This window comes from Garra rufa, chromosome 11 (assembly GCF_049309525.1).
Source record: "Garra rufa chromosome 11, GarRuf1.0, whole genome shotgun sequence".
NCBI classification, from domain to species: domain Eukaryota; kingdom Metazoa; phylum Chordata; class Actinopteri; order Cypriniformes; family Cyprinidae; genus Garra; species Garra rufa.
In genome coordinates this window covers 34,646,554-34,663,686 of record NC_133371.1, presented here as the reverse complement: position 1 = coordinate 34,663,686, position 17,133 = coordinate 34,646,554, and the positions used below count along the sequence as shown (strand labels likewise).

General features: G+C 40.3%; 1 protein-coding gene across 1 annotated transcript; it reads left to right on the top strand.

Annotated features, from left to right (window-relative positions):
- The first annotated feature begins 1,747 nt into the window (after positions 1-1,747).
- On the top strand, positions 1,748-17,078 carry LOC141345839 (angiopoietin-1 receptor-like). Its single transcript, XM_073850757.1, has 13 exons — positions 1,748-1,909; positions 10,304-10,606; positions 10,728-10,838; positions 11,130-11,282; positions 11,946-12,077; positions 13,122-13,259; positions 13,541-13,663; positions 13,754-13,899; positions 13,981-14,125; positions 14,952-15,110; positions 15,679-15,813; positions 15,882-16,157; positions 16,519-17,078. Exons 1-13 carry the CDS (start codon positions 1,855-1,857, stop codon positions 16,854-16,856), a joined length of 2,214 nt encoding a protein of 737 aa, XP_073706858.1. The 5' UTR covers positions 1,748-1,854; the 3' UTR covers positions 16,857-17,078.
- The last annotated feature ends 55 nt before the right edge of the window (positions 17,079-17,133 follow it).

The following is a 17,133-nucleotide window of genomic DNA, read 5'->3' as shown; positions in this document are numbered from 1 at the left end:
CTCTCTAGTTGATTCAAACTGCAGTTTTACTGATCATCGAGTGTGGACGTTTATGATAGTGTTCTAGCAGTCTCTGCCCAGGTCTGGCTCTGAGCCCGTTCTGGGTGTGCGGCCACAGAGAGGAAGTCCACCCTGCTTCAGGGACTGACCTCATGGAGCCTGAAGAATCCTCCTTCATCATTTCCTCTGTGCTTCCAGGTCATCTTCTAGTTTCTTAGCACTGAACAGATGCTGCTCACCGTTAGACACTGATAAGATGGATGTGCGTGATCTGCATAATTAAAACTCTTTCTAAAAGAGTAATGAGCTTTAGCTGTGACACACACACACACACACACACAGAGAGAGAGAGGAAGAAAAACTAAGCTCTGTCTAAACATTCGTTCCTTAAGCTGTTCCTGCCTGCAGTCAAAGGGCTGTGAGAATATTTTTCCTACCACATGTGGGTAAGAGGCCAGAGTTGAAATAGTTCTGTCATTGTTTTACCTTGTAAATAAAACAAACTCTTGACTTTGTAATAATTATTTTTGGGTTAGAATGGTGTTATATGATATATTGCTTTAATGTGCCTGTAGAAAATATTAATTTTACATTTCCAAACATTCCTTTTGCAAGTCTTATTATATTCCATCAGATGGTTCAATCTACAGAGACCAAGTCGGTCTGGGATTTACGGGAACAGTTCGGACTCAAGTCCAGATCCATAGAAGAACTGGCTTCTCAAAGAACAACCCATCTGCAAACTTTTTTTTTTAAAGTGCCCAGGTGTACAGTACATTGGACAAAACTGTTTTCAAATGCAAAGAGTGGAAACACCGACTGATTGATTTGATTTCAGTTCTTAGATTAATGGCTATGCATGAAATTGTTTTTGAAAGCATGCATTTTGGAGTTTCTGTAGCCACATTTTAAGAGTAGCAACTAAAGTTGTTCAATCACAGGTTGTTACTCCACATTACTGACAGGACAATCCAGCAAACGCTGGAAGATACGCCTTCAGTTTGTTTGTTGATTTCTTAGAAAGCACTGAAGTATGGAAATCTGTTCTTGTTTTTCTTCTGCCCTCCAGGGTCCATTACTTCATCTCAATATTTGCAAACTTCTCTTGCCTGTTGGGCAAACCTCTATTGGGGTTCACGGTACTTACTCTCACCAGTGAAACGTGTGTTTTAAATTAGATTTGGTCAGTCCATTTCTTGTTTTCTTCTACAGCGTAAGAGTGGAAACCCAAGCACAACGCATGCCGTTCATTTGGATTCTAAAACAAGGCTTTCGTGGTCGACCTGTTGAAGTTCTCCAGCATGTTCTGATGTCAGCCATCGAGATGCCGATAGCGATGCATCCCGAGGCCACTGAGTCTCTCAATGCATTTCAGCGCAGTTTATCAATCTTCCGAAATACGTATATAAAATGATCATTTAAATAAACAGACATGTGCTCAACTTGGAAGTCTAGTTAGTCGTGATCAAAATCAGCACGCTGAAAGAGTGTCCGATTAAAGGTTTGATTGATTCTCTCAGGAAGGCTGCTGCGGAATATCTCTCTCGTCTCAAAGTGGGAGCCTCCCTTCAGGAGCTGCAATTAATGACATGCGATTGTTTAAGCTGCGGCCTTTCCCATCCTCACAGCACAGAGAGAGGAAACAGGAAAAAGGAACTTCAACTCCCTGTGCCTGGACGGGCAGACGAGAGGGTGGAGACACTGGGAGGAAAAGAAAGGGAGAGTTCATTTGTGTCCGAATCGAGGGATGTGTGCGCACGGGACTTTCTGACAGACCCTCGGTCTCTGAGACTGGAAGCTCTTCTCTGTGGATGTGGACGAACCGGCCGGCGTCAGCTGAGCTCCGCGGGGACCATGAGGCACCTGTCCTCCTCCGTCACGCTGTGTCTGATTGGCTGCTTGATCACAGGTAACGCCGCTTTTTCATTCGCTGTTTCTCCGGTTAATAGGACCTCTTGGGCTGTTTGTGGCTTGTCTGCATTTGTTGTTTTTGCTGGTTCTGATGGAGCTTTGAGATGAAGCCCCATGTAACAACAGCCAAAACTTCTGACAACATCCAAAATTATTTTGGTTCATTTATTATGTCATTATGTGTAACTAAATATATGCAGGACAGAGAATTATATATATATATATATTTTATTTCATTTGATTAATTAAAAGCAATCTTGGTTGGCCAAAGTGCTGTACATGTAAGGAAAATAAAATTATGGAGGTGATACTTTGTTTAAACTGTTTTTTAAAATTAGAAATCACTATACTTTGTTTAAATTACTGATGTATTATTGAGATGGTTTGACATTATTTTACATTTTTCCAAACTAGTGGACTTAAAATAGATTTTATGCACTTTTCCTTATTGAACTGCTCACAGGTCCTTAAGATGCTTGAGAGACAGAGAGAGAGAGAGAGAGAGATTGTGTGATGTGTGTGTGTGTGTGTGTGTGTGTGTGTGTGTGTGTGTGTGTGTGTGTGTGTGTGTGTGTGTGTGTGTGTGTGGTAACCACCTACAATACATTTTAGCTGTTTCTTGCTCTATACATGGCCTGTGTCCAATTACAATAAACAAAACTTTTTGTGTTGAGTTTCTGTATAAGAAGCCAGAACCCGGTCATGATACTATTAAAGTGTACAGTGGACAGTATAGTGATTTAGTACTCTGCTGGCTCCAGCTTCAATAAATAAACAAGACTAATGTAAATTTGATTCAGTAATCCCCTCAAAGCAGGAGCTTGAGTTTCAGCCGCTGAGCGTTTCGTTCTGACCTTCCTCTCCTCGACTCTTAGCTCACAGATCCACACCCCACTACATTCTGCCAACTCTTCACTCCCCTTTGGGCAAAAATATTCCCATCATCAGAAATCAGAACATATTAAACAATACAAGAGAGTGAGCCTGACCTGACACATTGGGCATTTATGAGGAACATGCTTAAACTAACATGACAAGAATTATGCCGATTCTTTCAGCTGATGGGGGCAGAGAAAGAAGCAGCAGAAAAAAGTACAATTAGAGCAGTACATTTTCAGTGATTTATCCTTAAATATGATGCATGTGTCTGTAGCTGAATGATGTGTTATCAGAAACGGTATGTGTGTGTGTGTGTACCTGGTATTCATCACGTTGTGGGGACCAAATGTCCCCACAAGGATAGTAATACCAGTAGATTTTGACCTTGTGGGGACATTTCTCAGGTCCCCATGAGGAAACAGGCTTATAAATCATGCACAATGAGTTTTTTTTGAGGAAGTAAAAGTGTGCACAATCTCCTGTGAGGGCTAGGTTTAGGTGTAGGGTAGGGTTAGGGCGATAGAAAATACAGTTTGTACAGTATGAAAACCATTATGCCCGAATGTCCCCATAAAACATGTAAACCCAACGTGTGTGTGTGTGTGTGTTTGAGATGGAGACACCTCTGTCTGTTTTCCTCACTAATCATTAAGGCAAAACAATAATATCAAGCCAGTGCTGTACTACTACACCCAACGATAAGAAACAAGTCATCATTCATCTTGACAGCTTTTTTTGGTTGACTGTTTAAAGCCCAAACCCTTTACACACACACACACACACACACACACACACACACACACACACACACACACACACACACACACACACACACACACACACACACACACACACACACACACACACACACACACACACACACACACACACACGGAAATGTTAAAGCATTGCTCGGGGTGTTTTCTCACACATTCCTTCAGATTACTGTGACTGTCCGTTATTTCCAAAATGACACACACCATATACATTTACTACACGACCAGAGTGTGGCATGTTTTCAGTCACACATTTAGACATTTCTGTGTTGCTTCTGCACATTTACAGCCTTCTACAGAACCAGAACATATAGGTTAAACCTCATCTGTGTGTTTCTGAGCCCGATCCTTCCCTCCTGACTCCAGTCGGCTGGATTTGTGTCTCTGACCAGTAGTTTGATGCCAGAATTTCAGTTTTGGTGCATTCAGTGGTTTTTTTTTTTTTTTTTTTTTTTCTTCATGTGGTCAGAGTTGCTAAAGTGTTTGAGTTTAAAGTCACAGGCATTTTCTGCTTCCTCAGAAGCAGCTTGGGTTTTATGATGAGCAAACCACAAAAAACAGGTGTAACATTGCCTCGTTTCAATGCCATGAGTTGGTTTGCACATTACCTGGAACAATGGTTGCTGATGTTGAATTGCATCAGCGGTGTTATTCTTGGTAACAGAAGCTTAATTTACTCAGCAAAAGAGTTTTGTGTGAATAAACTTTCAATGGTGGGACAGAAATCTTTCAAATATCATTAAAGATTTTTTGCATTATGTTCCAAAGTTCAACAAAGGTTGACTTAACTTTAAGCAAACTGCAAGTTTTCCTAAATGAAATGCATCCTTTAGTAGTGATTTAACATTTTCTAAATCACTAATAGTCAATCATGAACAAAAGAGCTCCATCACACCACAATAACATTTCTACGTCAGATGATTTTTTTAGCAATCGTATTTTAGGTTCAGCAACTGAATCAAATGAAAGGTATCCTTCAATAATTTCATAGCATAACTCTAAAAGTCCAAAGACCAGGCACATAGCTAGAGGAAGATTTTCCACGTCCAGATTTTTCAATACAACTGTACCTTCCAAACATAAATATATTTTGATTAAACATATTTATTTTGCATGATTTCTAAAGAATGATCAGAAAACCGTGATCAAGAGATCACCCTCATAGGCCATGTCTTAAACTTTTCAAGTCATATATAAGACAGATGATACACGGGGCAAATTATGGAGCAATGTTGCAGTCACCAGGTGAGACACAGGGCCCACGACCCATCTGAAGTATCATTCTCAATGGGAACATCGTTTGGAAACAGCGCTCAAAAAGTTGACTCTTTCTTTCTTTTGGTCTCTTGTTTATTGTTTATTTATTTGATTTCTGTATTTTTTTCTAACCTCCTTTTTGTTTTATTTGTTTCATTTGCTTACCTTCATTATTTTTTTGTCCTTCCTTTCTGACTTCTTTCCTTTTTGTTGTGTTTCTTTTACTCTTCCTCCATCTAATTTTTCAACCCTGTTCTATTTCTATTGCCTTTAAAATGAAAATTCTGTCATTTATAACTCACCCTCATCCAAACCTGTAGGACCTTCATTCATCTTTAGAACACAAATTAAGATATGTTTGATGAAGTCTCAGAGCTTTTTGACCCTGCATTGAGAGCAACACAACTGACACATTCAAGGCCCAGAAAGGTAGTAAGAACATTGTTAAAACAGTCCACGTGACATCAGTGGTTCAACAGTTGACGTGTCTTCACCAGAGCACCGTGACGCATGCGTATAAATCCCTCTGCTTGTGAACAAGGTGCAGTGTCAGATCGCCGGCTCCTGCGTCAGCAACATCACACGCATGCGTCACGGTACTCTCGTCAATGTGCGATGAAGACTGACACAGAAGAGAAGAAATTGTTGAATAAAGTCTCCTGTTTTTGTCTTCTTTGTGCACAAAAAGTATTCTAGTAGCTTCATTCAATTACGGTTGAACCAGCGGTGCGGTTTGTACAGGGTTAGAAAGCTCTCAGATTTCATTTAATTTGTGTTTGGAAAATTAACGAAGGCCTTACAGGTTTGGAGTAATTTAGAGTAATTGATGACAACATTTTAATTTCTGGATAAACTTTTTTTCTCTTCTTTACAACTATTTTCTTTTATTATACATTCCTTTTCCTTTTTTACTCAATTTTTATTTTTTGTTTTACTTTTGTTATTCCTTTCTTTCTTATATTGTTTCTGGCTCCTGATTTTTTCTTGCCAGATCAGAATGTCATTACACTAACTAACAGAATATCACAGCCAGAATTACTTAGAAAACATGCCTCGTTAAAATCTGCGAGGAAGAGTGGAAGGCCATGGAGAACTGCTGGTCATCTTCCATTGATGTTTGTTGTCTGTACAATTATGAAAAACAATATTTAAATTATATTTAATAGCACTATTATCACAAGCATTCAGCAAAAAATATAATGAATATCATTCTGTGCAGGGTTTCACAAAAGTACAAAGTGTGATTTTTTTGTTAAGCACAGCCCATGTGAATAATGTGTGAAAACAAGGACATGGAGTACTTACATATTCCATAGGTTCCATATTTTAATCAGTTTTTCAAGAGATGAGCCCTTTTTCACTCAATAAACAGGCAGAACTTCTACTGCATGAGTTTAAGTCCCCCAAAAAAGCACATACAATATGAAAAGAAAATGGTAATAATTAGTGCTGAGCATTGACACACATTTAAAAACAATTTTAATTGAAAAAAAATTTTCTACTCACCAGAAGAATTTTCCAAAGAATTTTCTGAAATATGAACATTTAAAGGATAGTTGTGATAACTTGTTTTCATGACTTTTGCTCAAACATTAAATACTGAAAAATGGAGACATGATAATTTGAATAAGTTGTATCTCTCAACATACTCTCTGATGTTTACTCGTGTTTATTTTACATTATTACTACGGTCAGTAGTAACTGGCTAGCTAGTAAGCTAACTGAAGGTTACAGATTCTGTCATGTATAGCAGCGCTTGCTCTGGACAGCAAGCCTTATCTAAGCTTCAGTCAGCCTTTGATGTTATTCAGTCAAGGCTTCATAGTTTAAAACTTGTTCTGAATACTGATAAAACCAAGTATATGTTATTTTCTAATTCAAAAAAACTTGAAAATAATTTAGCATCTCTTCAGACCCTTCAAAGTACAGCGATTGAGTTAGTAAAAGAGTACAAATATCTAGGCATCATAGTTGATGATATCCTATCTGTTAGCTCTCATATCACTCAACTGAAGAATAAACTGAAGATTAAGCTTGGGTTTTATTTCAAGAACAAGTTTTGCTTCTCATTCAATGTAAAAAAGAAATTAGTTTCTGCTACTTTTCTATCTGTCCTTGACTACGGTGATGTTGTATATCAGTTTGCACCTTCTTATCTTCTTTCTTCCTTAGACGCCGTTTATCATGGTGCTCTAAGGTTCATATCAGATAGTAAACCTTCAACTCATCATTGCACTTTGTATCACAGAGTAGGTTGGCCATCTCTGTCCACCAGAAGAAAAATGCACTGGTACTTATTTATTTACAAAGCCATCTTGGGGTTGTTGCCTTCCTATCTCTGTTGTTTTATGCAACAGAAAATTACCAAGAATTATTTTCTTGGTTCGCAAAACTGTTGTACTCTTTCTGTTCCTTTTACTCGAACTGAGCTAGGTAAGAAGTCTTTTATGTATGCAGCGCCATTTGACTGGAATTCCCTTCAATCTAAATTAAAATGAGAACATCTGCTGCCTCTAGATCATTTTAAATCAGTTATCCGGCAAATGGAAGTTGATCTAACAATATGCAACTGCTTTTAATGTGTTTTTAGTCTGTTTGTGTGATGTTTATCTGTGATGTAATTGATTGTATTGCTGCCCATTTTGGCCAGGACACTCCTGTGAAAGAGATTTTTAATCTCAGTGAGCTCTTTCTGGTTAAATAAAGGTTAGATAAATAAAAATAAAACAGTAATGCTCATCAGTAAAACTAATTAAAATGGCCTTTTCTGTTCCTTAAAAACGATAGCACACACTGTGGGAAGAATACAGTTCATAAGTGAATCAACAAAAACTCGCTTAATCTTTCTGCCACGTTTCAAACACGATCTGAGTATGAAGTTCAGTTCATAGTCTTCTTCTGGTGATGTTTTTTGGCCGTTTGGCAAACCAACCTAAGGTGCACACCTACTGGTCTGGTCATTAGAACAGTGTGAACACACCTTTAGTCCAACACACTAGATCAGTGGTTCTCAAACCGGGGTTCACGAACAAAATGCTGAGCTTTACCATTCATTCATTCATTCTTCCCCAATTTAAATTAACATTAAAACAGAGCATGTATTTATTTGAAAAGCAAAATTAACAAAATGTTATTAAACAGGAAAATGGGAGTGCTGTAAAATGACATCAAATCACCTCATCTTTTGCTGTCAAAACTGCCTGAAACCACAGCAGCAGCATGCATTTGATAGGATGCCGCAGAGTATGCTGCTTTAACAAATCGCACTGCTGTTCATTGTGTCTTTAAGTAGATTTGTAGCACAGACCAAATATTGACACAGACTGTACAGAAAGATTGATTTAAGAAACAATCTTTGATTCAGAAACATGCCCTGTGTGAGTTATTTTTCATGTCTAAAACAGGAGCAAGAACACAGTTTTCTCTGAATAACCAAACAATGGCAAGTGTTGATTTTATGTAACAGTTCAACAAAAAGGTAATATTAAGTGAGCATTTTACGTTTTAAATTTAGCCTACATTTTAAACACAATATTGTATTTTCAACAAAACAATAGTTGCAACGAAATCCGCAACAGAACTGGTGTGCATCTCCGAGCAACAGCGGTGTTTTGTTGAAGAAATCTGCAGCTTTGGATGATTCGGAGGGTCAGTGAATTACAGCCATTTGCTTCCAGAATAAATGAAAGATGCAACGCCTCACTCGTTTAGAAAGTGACTTAATTTTAAATCTAATCGCTTAATTTTGCCATCATTTATTGCTTTTTAGTATAAATTACTTATAAGTAAAAAAGGGAAAAAAACAACAACTTGTGAACCCTTTTGAGCCAAAGACAACAATAAATAGACAAAAATAAACCAGTTACCTTGCATTGAGGTATTATTTCAATTTGCCCTCCTTTCTTAATACACACAAAAATACAATTATATGATAAACTTATTTTACCAGACCATTCACAAAGCAAATCAAAAGAAATTTGTATGTACATACTCTCAGATGTCAGTGCAACCCAACCAAATAAACTCTTTACATAACTGACTAGAGGTACCTCTTTTGCCCATTTTCTTTTCACCACCCATCAATACTTCAAATTTAATCAGAGCTCAATTATTACATTAAACAGTTTGACCACAATCAATCACTTCAAACATTCAATGATTCAATTCAACAGTTCCAAAGCTCAGGGATTCAGTTCAAACAGTTCAAAAATCAATGATTCATCTTAAATATTTCAAACGTTCGGCAGTTTGAAAGCTCACTGCTACATCCACAAAAAAACTCAACCAACATTGACCAGTCACTGTTTAAAGATTCAGTGAACTTTCTTTTAAATTTAAGGGAAAAAGGTTAAAGTTCAAGAAAAGGAGAGCAACAACTATTACGATTCTTGTCAACCAGCATCATAGTTGTGATTAAATCATGTTAAGATTCAGCTAGTGCACGATTTGTGTTTCCAAACGACATCCACACCGCCTTTAAAGTGTTTAGGAGCATAGTAATCAGCTACCCACATAGAGAGATTAAAAACAGCAAAATACTTGTACATCCCGTAGCGTCAGTCGTGAGGATTCAGCCCCTGTTTGTGGGTCGGTAAGTTCAGAACTGTTCTGTAGTCGTGGTCACTTCACCGTAGTAAGGTCAGAATGATTTGGATCGGCTCTCACAGTACAAAGATTCCATGTAGCTCATCCAAAACTCAGGGTAGCAAGGCCGTGGTCGCCAATCGCCACGCTCTAATCTCAGGTGTACAAACACTTCCTTTTTTATTCTTCACTGCACGAATCAGACACGTTCTGAAACACATCGCCCTCGTGTGGACAATTTGGGGTGACGGCTACTAGATCGTCACAATACAATGTTAAGAATATGACATAAAATATGCCTCTATAAAAGGTAAAAAATGCATGTATAAATCAATTTATGGGGGAAATTGTATCCCTTTAGTCTAAGCGGGGGTACTCAGAAGAATACTGTTCTCAGAAGAAAAATACAGTACTGAAGAGTACTGTTTACTAAAGTTGGAGGTGGAAAGAAGGTGACATGAGGCCAAGTATGGTGACCCATACTGCAGTGGGCAGCCATATTGCTATTGCTGCGGCGCCCGGCGAGCAGTTGGGGGTTCGGTGCTCAGTCGTGGTATTGAGGGTGGAGAGAGTACTGTACATTCACTCCCCCACCTACAATCCCTGCCGGACCTGAGACTCGAACCCACAACCTTCAGGTTACCAGTCCGACTCTCTAACCATTAGGCCACGCCTGCCTTGTTGGTCAATTGGTTAGTCGGTTAGTTTCACTACTGCATCCACCTGAAAGTTCAAATTTGACAAAATTAGTTCGCTTTAGATGCTTTTCTTTTAGATGCTTTTCCAGTGATTACTTTTTACAATGAGATGAGTTAGATACAAGTGGTTTGTAAAGGTAACAGATATGAGTGGAGATGTGTCGATGATTCCTGTCATGTTTCTCATCTGTTCTGCAGGCAGCACTCTTGACATCTCAGACGTGACTCTGATCAATCCGGACCCGGTCGTGTCCTCGCTGAACTCTCCGTCTCTCCAGTGTGTGAGCAGCGACTGGACCGCTTCTGGCACCGGTTCGCTGAGTTTGGGCCACGAGTATCCCGATCAAGAAGCTCATATCCTGAGCGCTGAACCTGACAGAAGCTACCACTCTGCCGCTAAAGTCACGTGGATGTCCCGCAATCACACCTTTGGGGCTTTTTACTGCCAGGTCAAAAACGCTAACAGAAGTAAAATCTACACCTACAAGATGCTCCATGAAGGTAATGAAACGTTAGGCTTCCTTGAAGGAAAAGTCTTGCTGGTACAGTATATGCATACACTGCACTTTTAATGTTGTGTCATTTTCAGCAGACGGGGTTTAACTGTTTCCTTTTCCTTCAGCGGCTTTCCTCCCTGTTTCTCTGACAATCACTGTAAATGAAGGTGAAGACGTCAACATCTCTTACTCGAGAAAGACATATTTGGCAGAGGACACAGTCATCGATAAAAACGGTGTGAACTCAGCTGATCTATCTCAATAAACAATATAAACAAACATCTGTGCCTTGTTTTATAGTAAAGTGCCTTGGATTTTAAAGTGTCCATATACAGGCACTCTAAAGATTTTAAAGTTCTATAATTAATTGTCTCTCTTTATTTTGGCTTACACTTTTTACTTTTTTAAATAGCATTTACAAGTGTTCAGCATTTACCACATTATTCTTGTTTTTTTACAACTTTTTTTTTAAAGAATATCAGTAACATTACAGTGTTTATTGTTCTAGCTGTTGTTGTTTTTTTCAGGACATTTTGAACACACGTCACCCAAAGAGGACAAGGATGTGATTAATTACACAATTATCAATGCAAAAGCCAAAAGTCATGCTGGAATATATGCGATCCGTTATATTTCTGGAGCTCCATTCAGCTCAGCAATAACCCGACTGATCATCAGGAGTAAGTCCTTCAGTTCTTACCAAACACCAATCATTGAACACACTCTCGATAAAGTGTACGGTAATGTGTCAAATATATGCACTTAACATCATAAAGACGAATAACCCTACCTCTCACTGTACGCTGCACTATAATGTATATTTCATTACTGGCCGTCAAGTTAGTGGTCTGTGGATTTGAGAGTCTGGAGCTCCAGAAGGATTAGGCTGCTTTAAACGGCTGAATGTGCATCTCTCACTGTGTCATGTCCATGTTATCTTCATTGAATGTTTTTATTTATTGAAATAAATATGTGATAAGCGATGAATCATTCCCTCGACCTGAACACAATAATTCTTTATGAAGAGCGTCTGCAGTCAGTCTTCTGAACCAATCAGTGATCTGCAGGTGTCTGAAGACATTCAGTAAAAACCCATAATACTGACTTCAAAACTCACTTAAGTTCAGATCTGTTCCATACATCGATGTCTTTTCATCGATTTGCTCATCTATAATAGTGGTTTTGAATTATATATATTTTTTTCTGCAAGTACGAATGTTAAAATATTGATCAATGTGTTTATTGCGCTGAAATAATGACAAATGTTTTCTGTCACAGAGCTAAAGAAGTGTAAGTGTTTTAGCAGAATGGTGAGTAATGTTCAGGTGTAATGTTGTTAACAGGCTGTAAGGCTGGTTTCTGGGGAGCGGGTTGTACGAACCCGTGTCTGTCCTGCGCTAATGGAGGCGTGTGTGACGATGTGACGGGCGAATGCATCTGCCCTCCGGGGTTTAAAGGACTCACCTGTGAATACGGTAACACTCACACTTGTTGCTTATATACTCAGAGGTCACGTTTATAACAGAGGTTCATGTGATATGGGAAAGATGATGCTTTCCATTTGTGAAGTGGAAATTACCAGTGTGTCGTGTTCAGGTGCTTTTGTTGTCGTAGTGAAGAGAAACATGGCGGACTCGCAATTTGTCCTCACATGCTACTTTGGTAAAACAGACCAAATAAAATAACATGAGAAAATTGCCTCCTTCAGAACACTGTACCGCACAGCCACGACGAGCTAGCATCTTCTCTTAACGGTATTTTTAAAGACAACACTACGTTTAAATAGCGACGTTATTAAAATCCTTTATGCCCCAGCATTATGGGGGCTACAAACTAACCAACTAAACAGCAGAGAACTTTTAACATCATGCAATGCTTATCATTCAGTATAGTTTCGTTGCTGTCTGCCATGTTGAAAGGTCAAAGTTTATCCCATCTCGGCAACTCGGGTCTCATAAAAAATGTAGAGCTTTCCAGTGGAAATTACAACGTGAGTGGGTGTTCATGTGTAATTTAGATGTCGGATTTTGGTATTTACCGTCATTACGATAGCACATGAAGGCAGCATTATATCATAAAGAGTCGGCGAGCGTCTGTCAGGCTACAGTCTGTTTGCTGTTTTCTAACCTCGGCTCTTCGGGGCCGTCGGGGAGAGCGAGAACTCTGATTGGATGTTCAGTTTAGCGAACCAGTCAGCAATAACCCACCAGTCAGAATCACGGCCATTTGAATTGTAATAACTTCCGTCAAATGTCAAAAATATAAAAGAACAGACCAATAGGAATACATTTTTAATCCTACAATAATATATGTTCTTGCAGAGAGAGTCAGGATCATGGTTATTTGCCCACTTTAATGGGGATAAACCTCTCTAAAATCACATACGGTATAGAGAGGTTTGATTGAAGCCCCACTCTTAAAATATGACAATGGGTGTTTACTGAGAGTTTAAAGGGAGGCCAGATCAGGTCTATATTCTCTGTCAGGCTGTTAGTCGTTGTGTTGTGTGTTGTGTGTAGTGTGCGGTGAGGGCCGCTTCGGCAGGAGCTGTAAGGAGCGCTGCATGGACGGAGTCTGTCGTTCTCTGCTCTTCTGTCTCAGAGACCCGTACGGATGCTCCTGTGCGTCTGGATGGAGGGGCTTTAACTGCAGCGAAGGTGAGATCAAGTCTTATAGAGTTCAACACAAGTTTCCTTTAATATTCCTCATTTTACTGTCTTTAATAATGGTAGTACTGTGAATGTGTTCTGAAGTGCAATAAAAATACACTGTTACAAAGATTTTGTTAAAATATTACTTATTCTTTTCATTTTGATGAAACATTTCATTTGTATGTGTATTTTGTTGCTCTAATCTGTTGTAATTGTTATGATCATTTATTAAAATAGATGTCAGTTATATTGAGGAGGCATGTGATTTTGTGCTGGTGTGATTTCAGTCTGTCCGGCCGGTTATTACGGCGCCGACTGTAAACAGAAATGTGAGTGTGAACAGGGGGAATGCAATCGCTTCAGAGGATGTGTGTGTGTGGGCAGACATGGAGCCCGCTGTGAGAAACCAGGTGAACACCGTTCTATTTTAAAGAAAGCGCCCTGTTTTTCTGGAAGATTTCTGGGCTGAATCCTTGTCTGCTTGTGATTTCTTTTGAAAGATGTGAAACCTGTTATCGTGAGCAGTCTGAGAGACATAGAGCTCAACTCAGGCTCCACGTACACCGTCAACTGCTCTGCGTCAGGCCAACCCGCTCCTTTACACGGTGAAATAACCCTGGTCAAACCGGACAAAACCACTGTCTATGTGAGTCCCATCTCAATAACATCGCCGCTGTTTCGGCACAAGATCTGCTCGAGCCAATGCCTTATCTTTGTTTTTTCTCAGGCGATGGACACGCAGATGGAAAATGATCAAACTACATCCACATTCAGGGTGGAGAAGATCAGCGTGTCGGCCGCTGGCCGCTGGTTGTGCCAAGTGAAAACCAGACGCTATCAGGAGGAGAAAGAGTTTATTGTAAATGTCAAAGGTGAGAAGTTTCTTAAGATCAGTCTTTATTTTCCTCCTAGTAAAAGTTCCCAACAATCTCCACATACAAGGGCAAAAATGTTATATGGCTATGAAATTAGCTATGTCCATTGCGCAAATATTAACTGTAAATATTTAACAAGGCAGCTGTAAATCCTTGTAAAAAAATATGAAAAAATTGCTAAGATAGCAAGACTGCAGTTTTTTTTTTTTTTACAGTTTGCTTATCCACGTTATTCCTGTAAAAGTGGGCACGGACACATGTAAATTTCATGAGTGTGGATTCTGGTCTCATCCGCATCCAGCTGTTTGTAGCTGTGCAATTTAACTTGTGTTGCTGCTTGATATTGCAAATTGGTGTGTCTCACCATATTACTTTATTGTATTATCAATTATGAGCACGCTGATTTGTAGCATCGGTTTTACACTTTATTTCCCTATAGCGGATAACAAAACGGAAGTCTCACCCACAGGCTTACTTCCGCATTAAGGATAAAGGTGGATAGAATCACAATAAATACTAAACTGAGTAAGATTACAATACTGAATGTGACCGTTTATGTTGGTGTTACTATTGCTCTGTCTGGTTTAGAACCTGGACGATTAGACAAAGGTCTGTTTCTGTAAAGAAGTCTATGTGTAAAAAACGCTCTGATCCGCTGCAGGCAAATCCTTTAGAATCCATTTTTAACATGCCATGAACACAGACGAGCCGAGTGACACAAACAGTCATGTAGAAAACTGCCTAATGTGCCATACAACAATATCATGGCATTGAGACCCATGTCTTGTTTTTGACTACAATAATAAACACGTCTCGGTTTCAGTTCCTCCGCAGCCCCAGAATCCTCCGCTCCTGAACGGCAGCGGGCCGCATCACCTGCTGCTGCTGGTTAATAAAGAGCCCTACAGCGGAGACGGGCCTCTCACATCAGTCAAGGTCTTCTACAAACAAACCAGCTCATCTACATGGAAAAGTGTCGAGGGTAACGGCACTTAATACGTTTCACAATGTGTGTTTTTGTTGGTGTGTTATTGCATAGGACAGCTGGAACATTTCATATCCGAGGTTACGGGTCGCTGTGTTGCTCTTGGCAAACTGTCCAGTGCAATACATATTTCCACTGTGCAAGATGATGGAAATGTGATGATGACCATCTTTCTGATCATTGTCAAATACAGAACATATTATGACTAGTCAGAAGAATGCGGGTGAAGTCTTTGCTCCGGAAGGGCCTTTCATTTCACACCAGAGGAAAAGTACATGACTGCTTCCAGAATCCCTGACCTCATCTGATGCTTGTGTTGTTTCACTTCATTTAGGGGAATTTTCTTTATTAGCTAAACGTGTTTGTTGGTGCAAACTGAAGAACAGCAAAGAGCACTGGTGTTTAGTTCGGGGTTTGTGTGCATAAGGAAAATGCCTAAACACAGCTTTCTCTTGCTGTCTGATAATATGTGGAAAATTATTAAAAAACTGCAGAACTTGTTTGTATGTTTGAGTAGATAGCAGACATGAATTAAAAGAGACACATTTCTCCATGTGTTTAACAGTCAGCGGATCTCTGGTAAGGTTGGAAAACCTTTCTCCCATGACCCGATACACCACACAGGTGCAGCTGAGTCGCCTCGGACCCGGAGGAACGGGCCAGCCTGGACCCGAAGCCACTTTCTCCACGCAGACGCTCGGTAAGAGCTCAAACACATCTTCACATTCATCACAAGGCAGGACGATAAGACGCCAATGTCTTTCTTAGAGCTCCCCGTGGGTGTGAAACTGACCCCCGTCAGTCAGACCTCGCTGGTCCTGTCGTGGGACGCCGCTCCTGCCGAGGAGGACTGGAGTTACGAGATCACGTGTCAGCAGGTCGGAGCTTCGGGAACCCAGAGGAGATTCCGGCTTGCGTCGAACTCCTCCAGTCTCCGTCTAAATGAGCTGAAACCCAGACACAAATACCAGTGCAAGATGAGGACGACCAGCAGCGCCGCAGGACAGGTCTGTCCCACCGTCAGCGCCTGGACCCTGAGCGACAGTAAGGATGCCTTTGTGCCTCTCGGTTTTTTAAGTTAACAGCCATATAGTTTGATTGCTGTTGTTACTGGAGTGTCATCACAGCTTCAAACATGCTATAAAGCTGATTTAAGTGGATTCCTTCTGGACTGAGATATCTGTATTTCCTCTGAAAGCCCTCTTGATGTCTTTTAACCGCAAAGTCACAGCGCCGTTCAAAACACATGGTTTCATCGCAAATTCACAGAAAATAATGATGTTAATGCCTCAGATAATTAATGGCAAAAACAATCAAGCAGTTTTGCTGCATATAAGTGTATGCGTTGGATAAGTTGGATATACTAGTGGAGTGTTATTGATTCATTTTGTCGGTGATCCATCAGAGCCTCCTCCTCCTCCTGCCAACATCTCCACCTGTAACATCAGTGACACCTCAGCCGTCATCACCTGGTCAGTGGCCGAGGGTCACTCCATCTCCGGAGCCGTCATCCGCTACCAGCAGACGGAGCAGACGGACTACAGTCAGCGGGCGGAGATCGGCGTGCAGACGGAGCAGACGAACATGCGATTCCAGCTCAGGGGTTTGAGGGCTGACACCACCTACCAGCTGGAGCTCTGGACCACCAACAGCATCGGAGACAGCGCGGAGAAACCACAGATCACCCTCACCACGCTGAAGCCGCAGGAAAGCTTACGTAAGTCTCTGTGCTTGAACCGCTGAGTGTTTGATACGAGATGTAAATGGTGTGCTCATCCAGTGCTCTCTCAAAAATCTTTCACTTCTGCAGTGAGAGTCTGGTACTCAGGTAAAGCCGTGTTGAGATCAATTATATTCTCAGATGTTCACTAGTGCAGATTCACACGTGTGTGCAAAGGAGCACATGTGAGCATCTGAACCACCGAATGACAGAGACTCACTGAGTAACAGCGCCCTCTACAGACACGGATCATTTACTGTTTATACCTGATGAAAGTAAGCATCAAAATTGTGGTCATTT

Coding starts and splice junctions, on each gene's coding strand:
- LOC141345839 (XM_073850757.1), top strand. CDS start 1,855: ATGAGGCACCTGTCCTCCTCCGTCACGCTGTGTCTGATTGGCTGCTTG. Junction 12,078..13,121: donor AGGACTCACCTGTGAATACG/GTAACACTCACA, acceptor TGTTGTGTGTAG/TGTGCGGTGAGGGCCGCTTC. Junction 13,664..13,753: donor AGCCCGCTGTGAGAAACCAG/GTGAACACCGTT, acceptor TTCTTTTGAAAG/ATGTGAAACCTGTTATCGTG.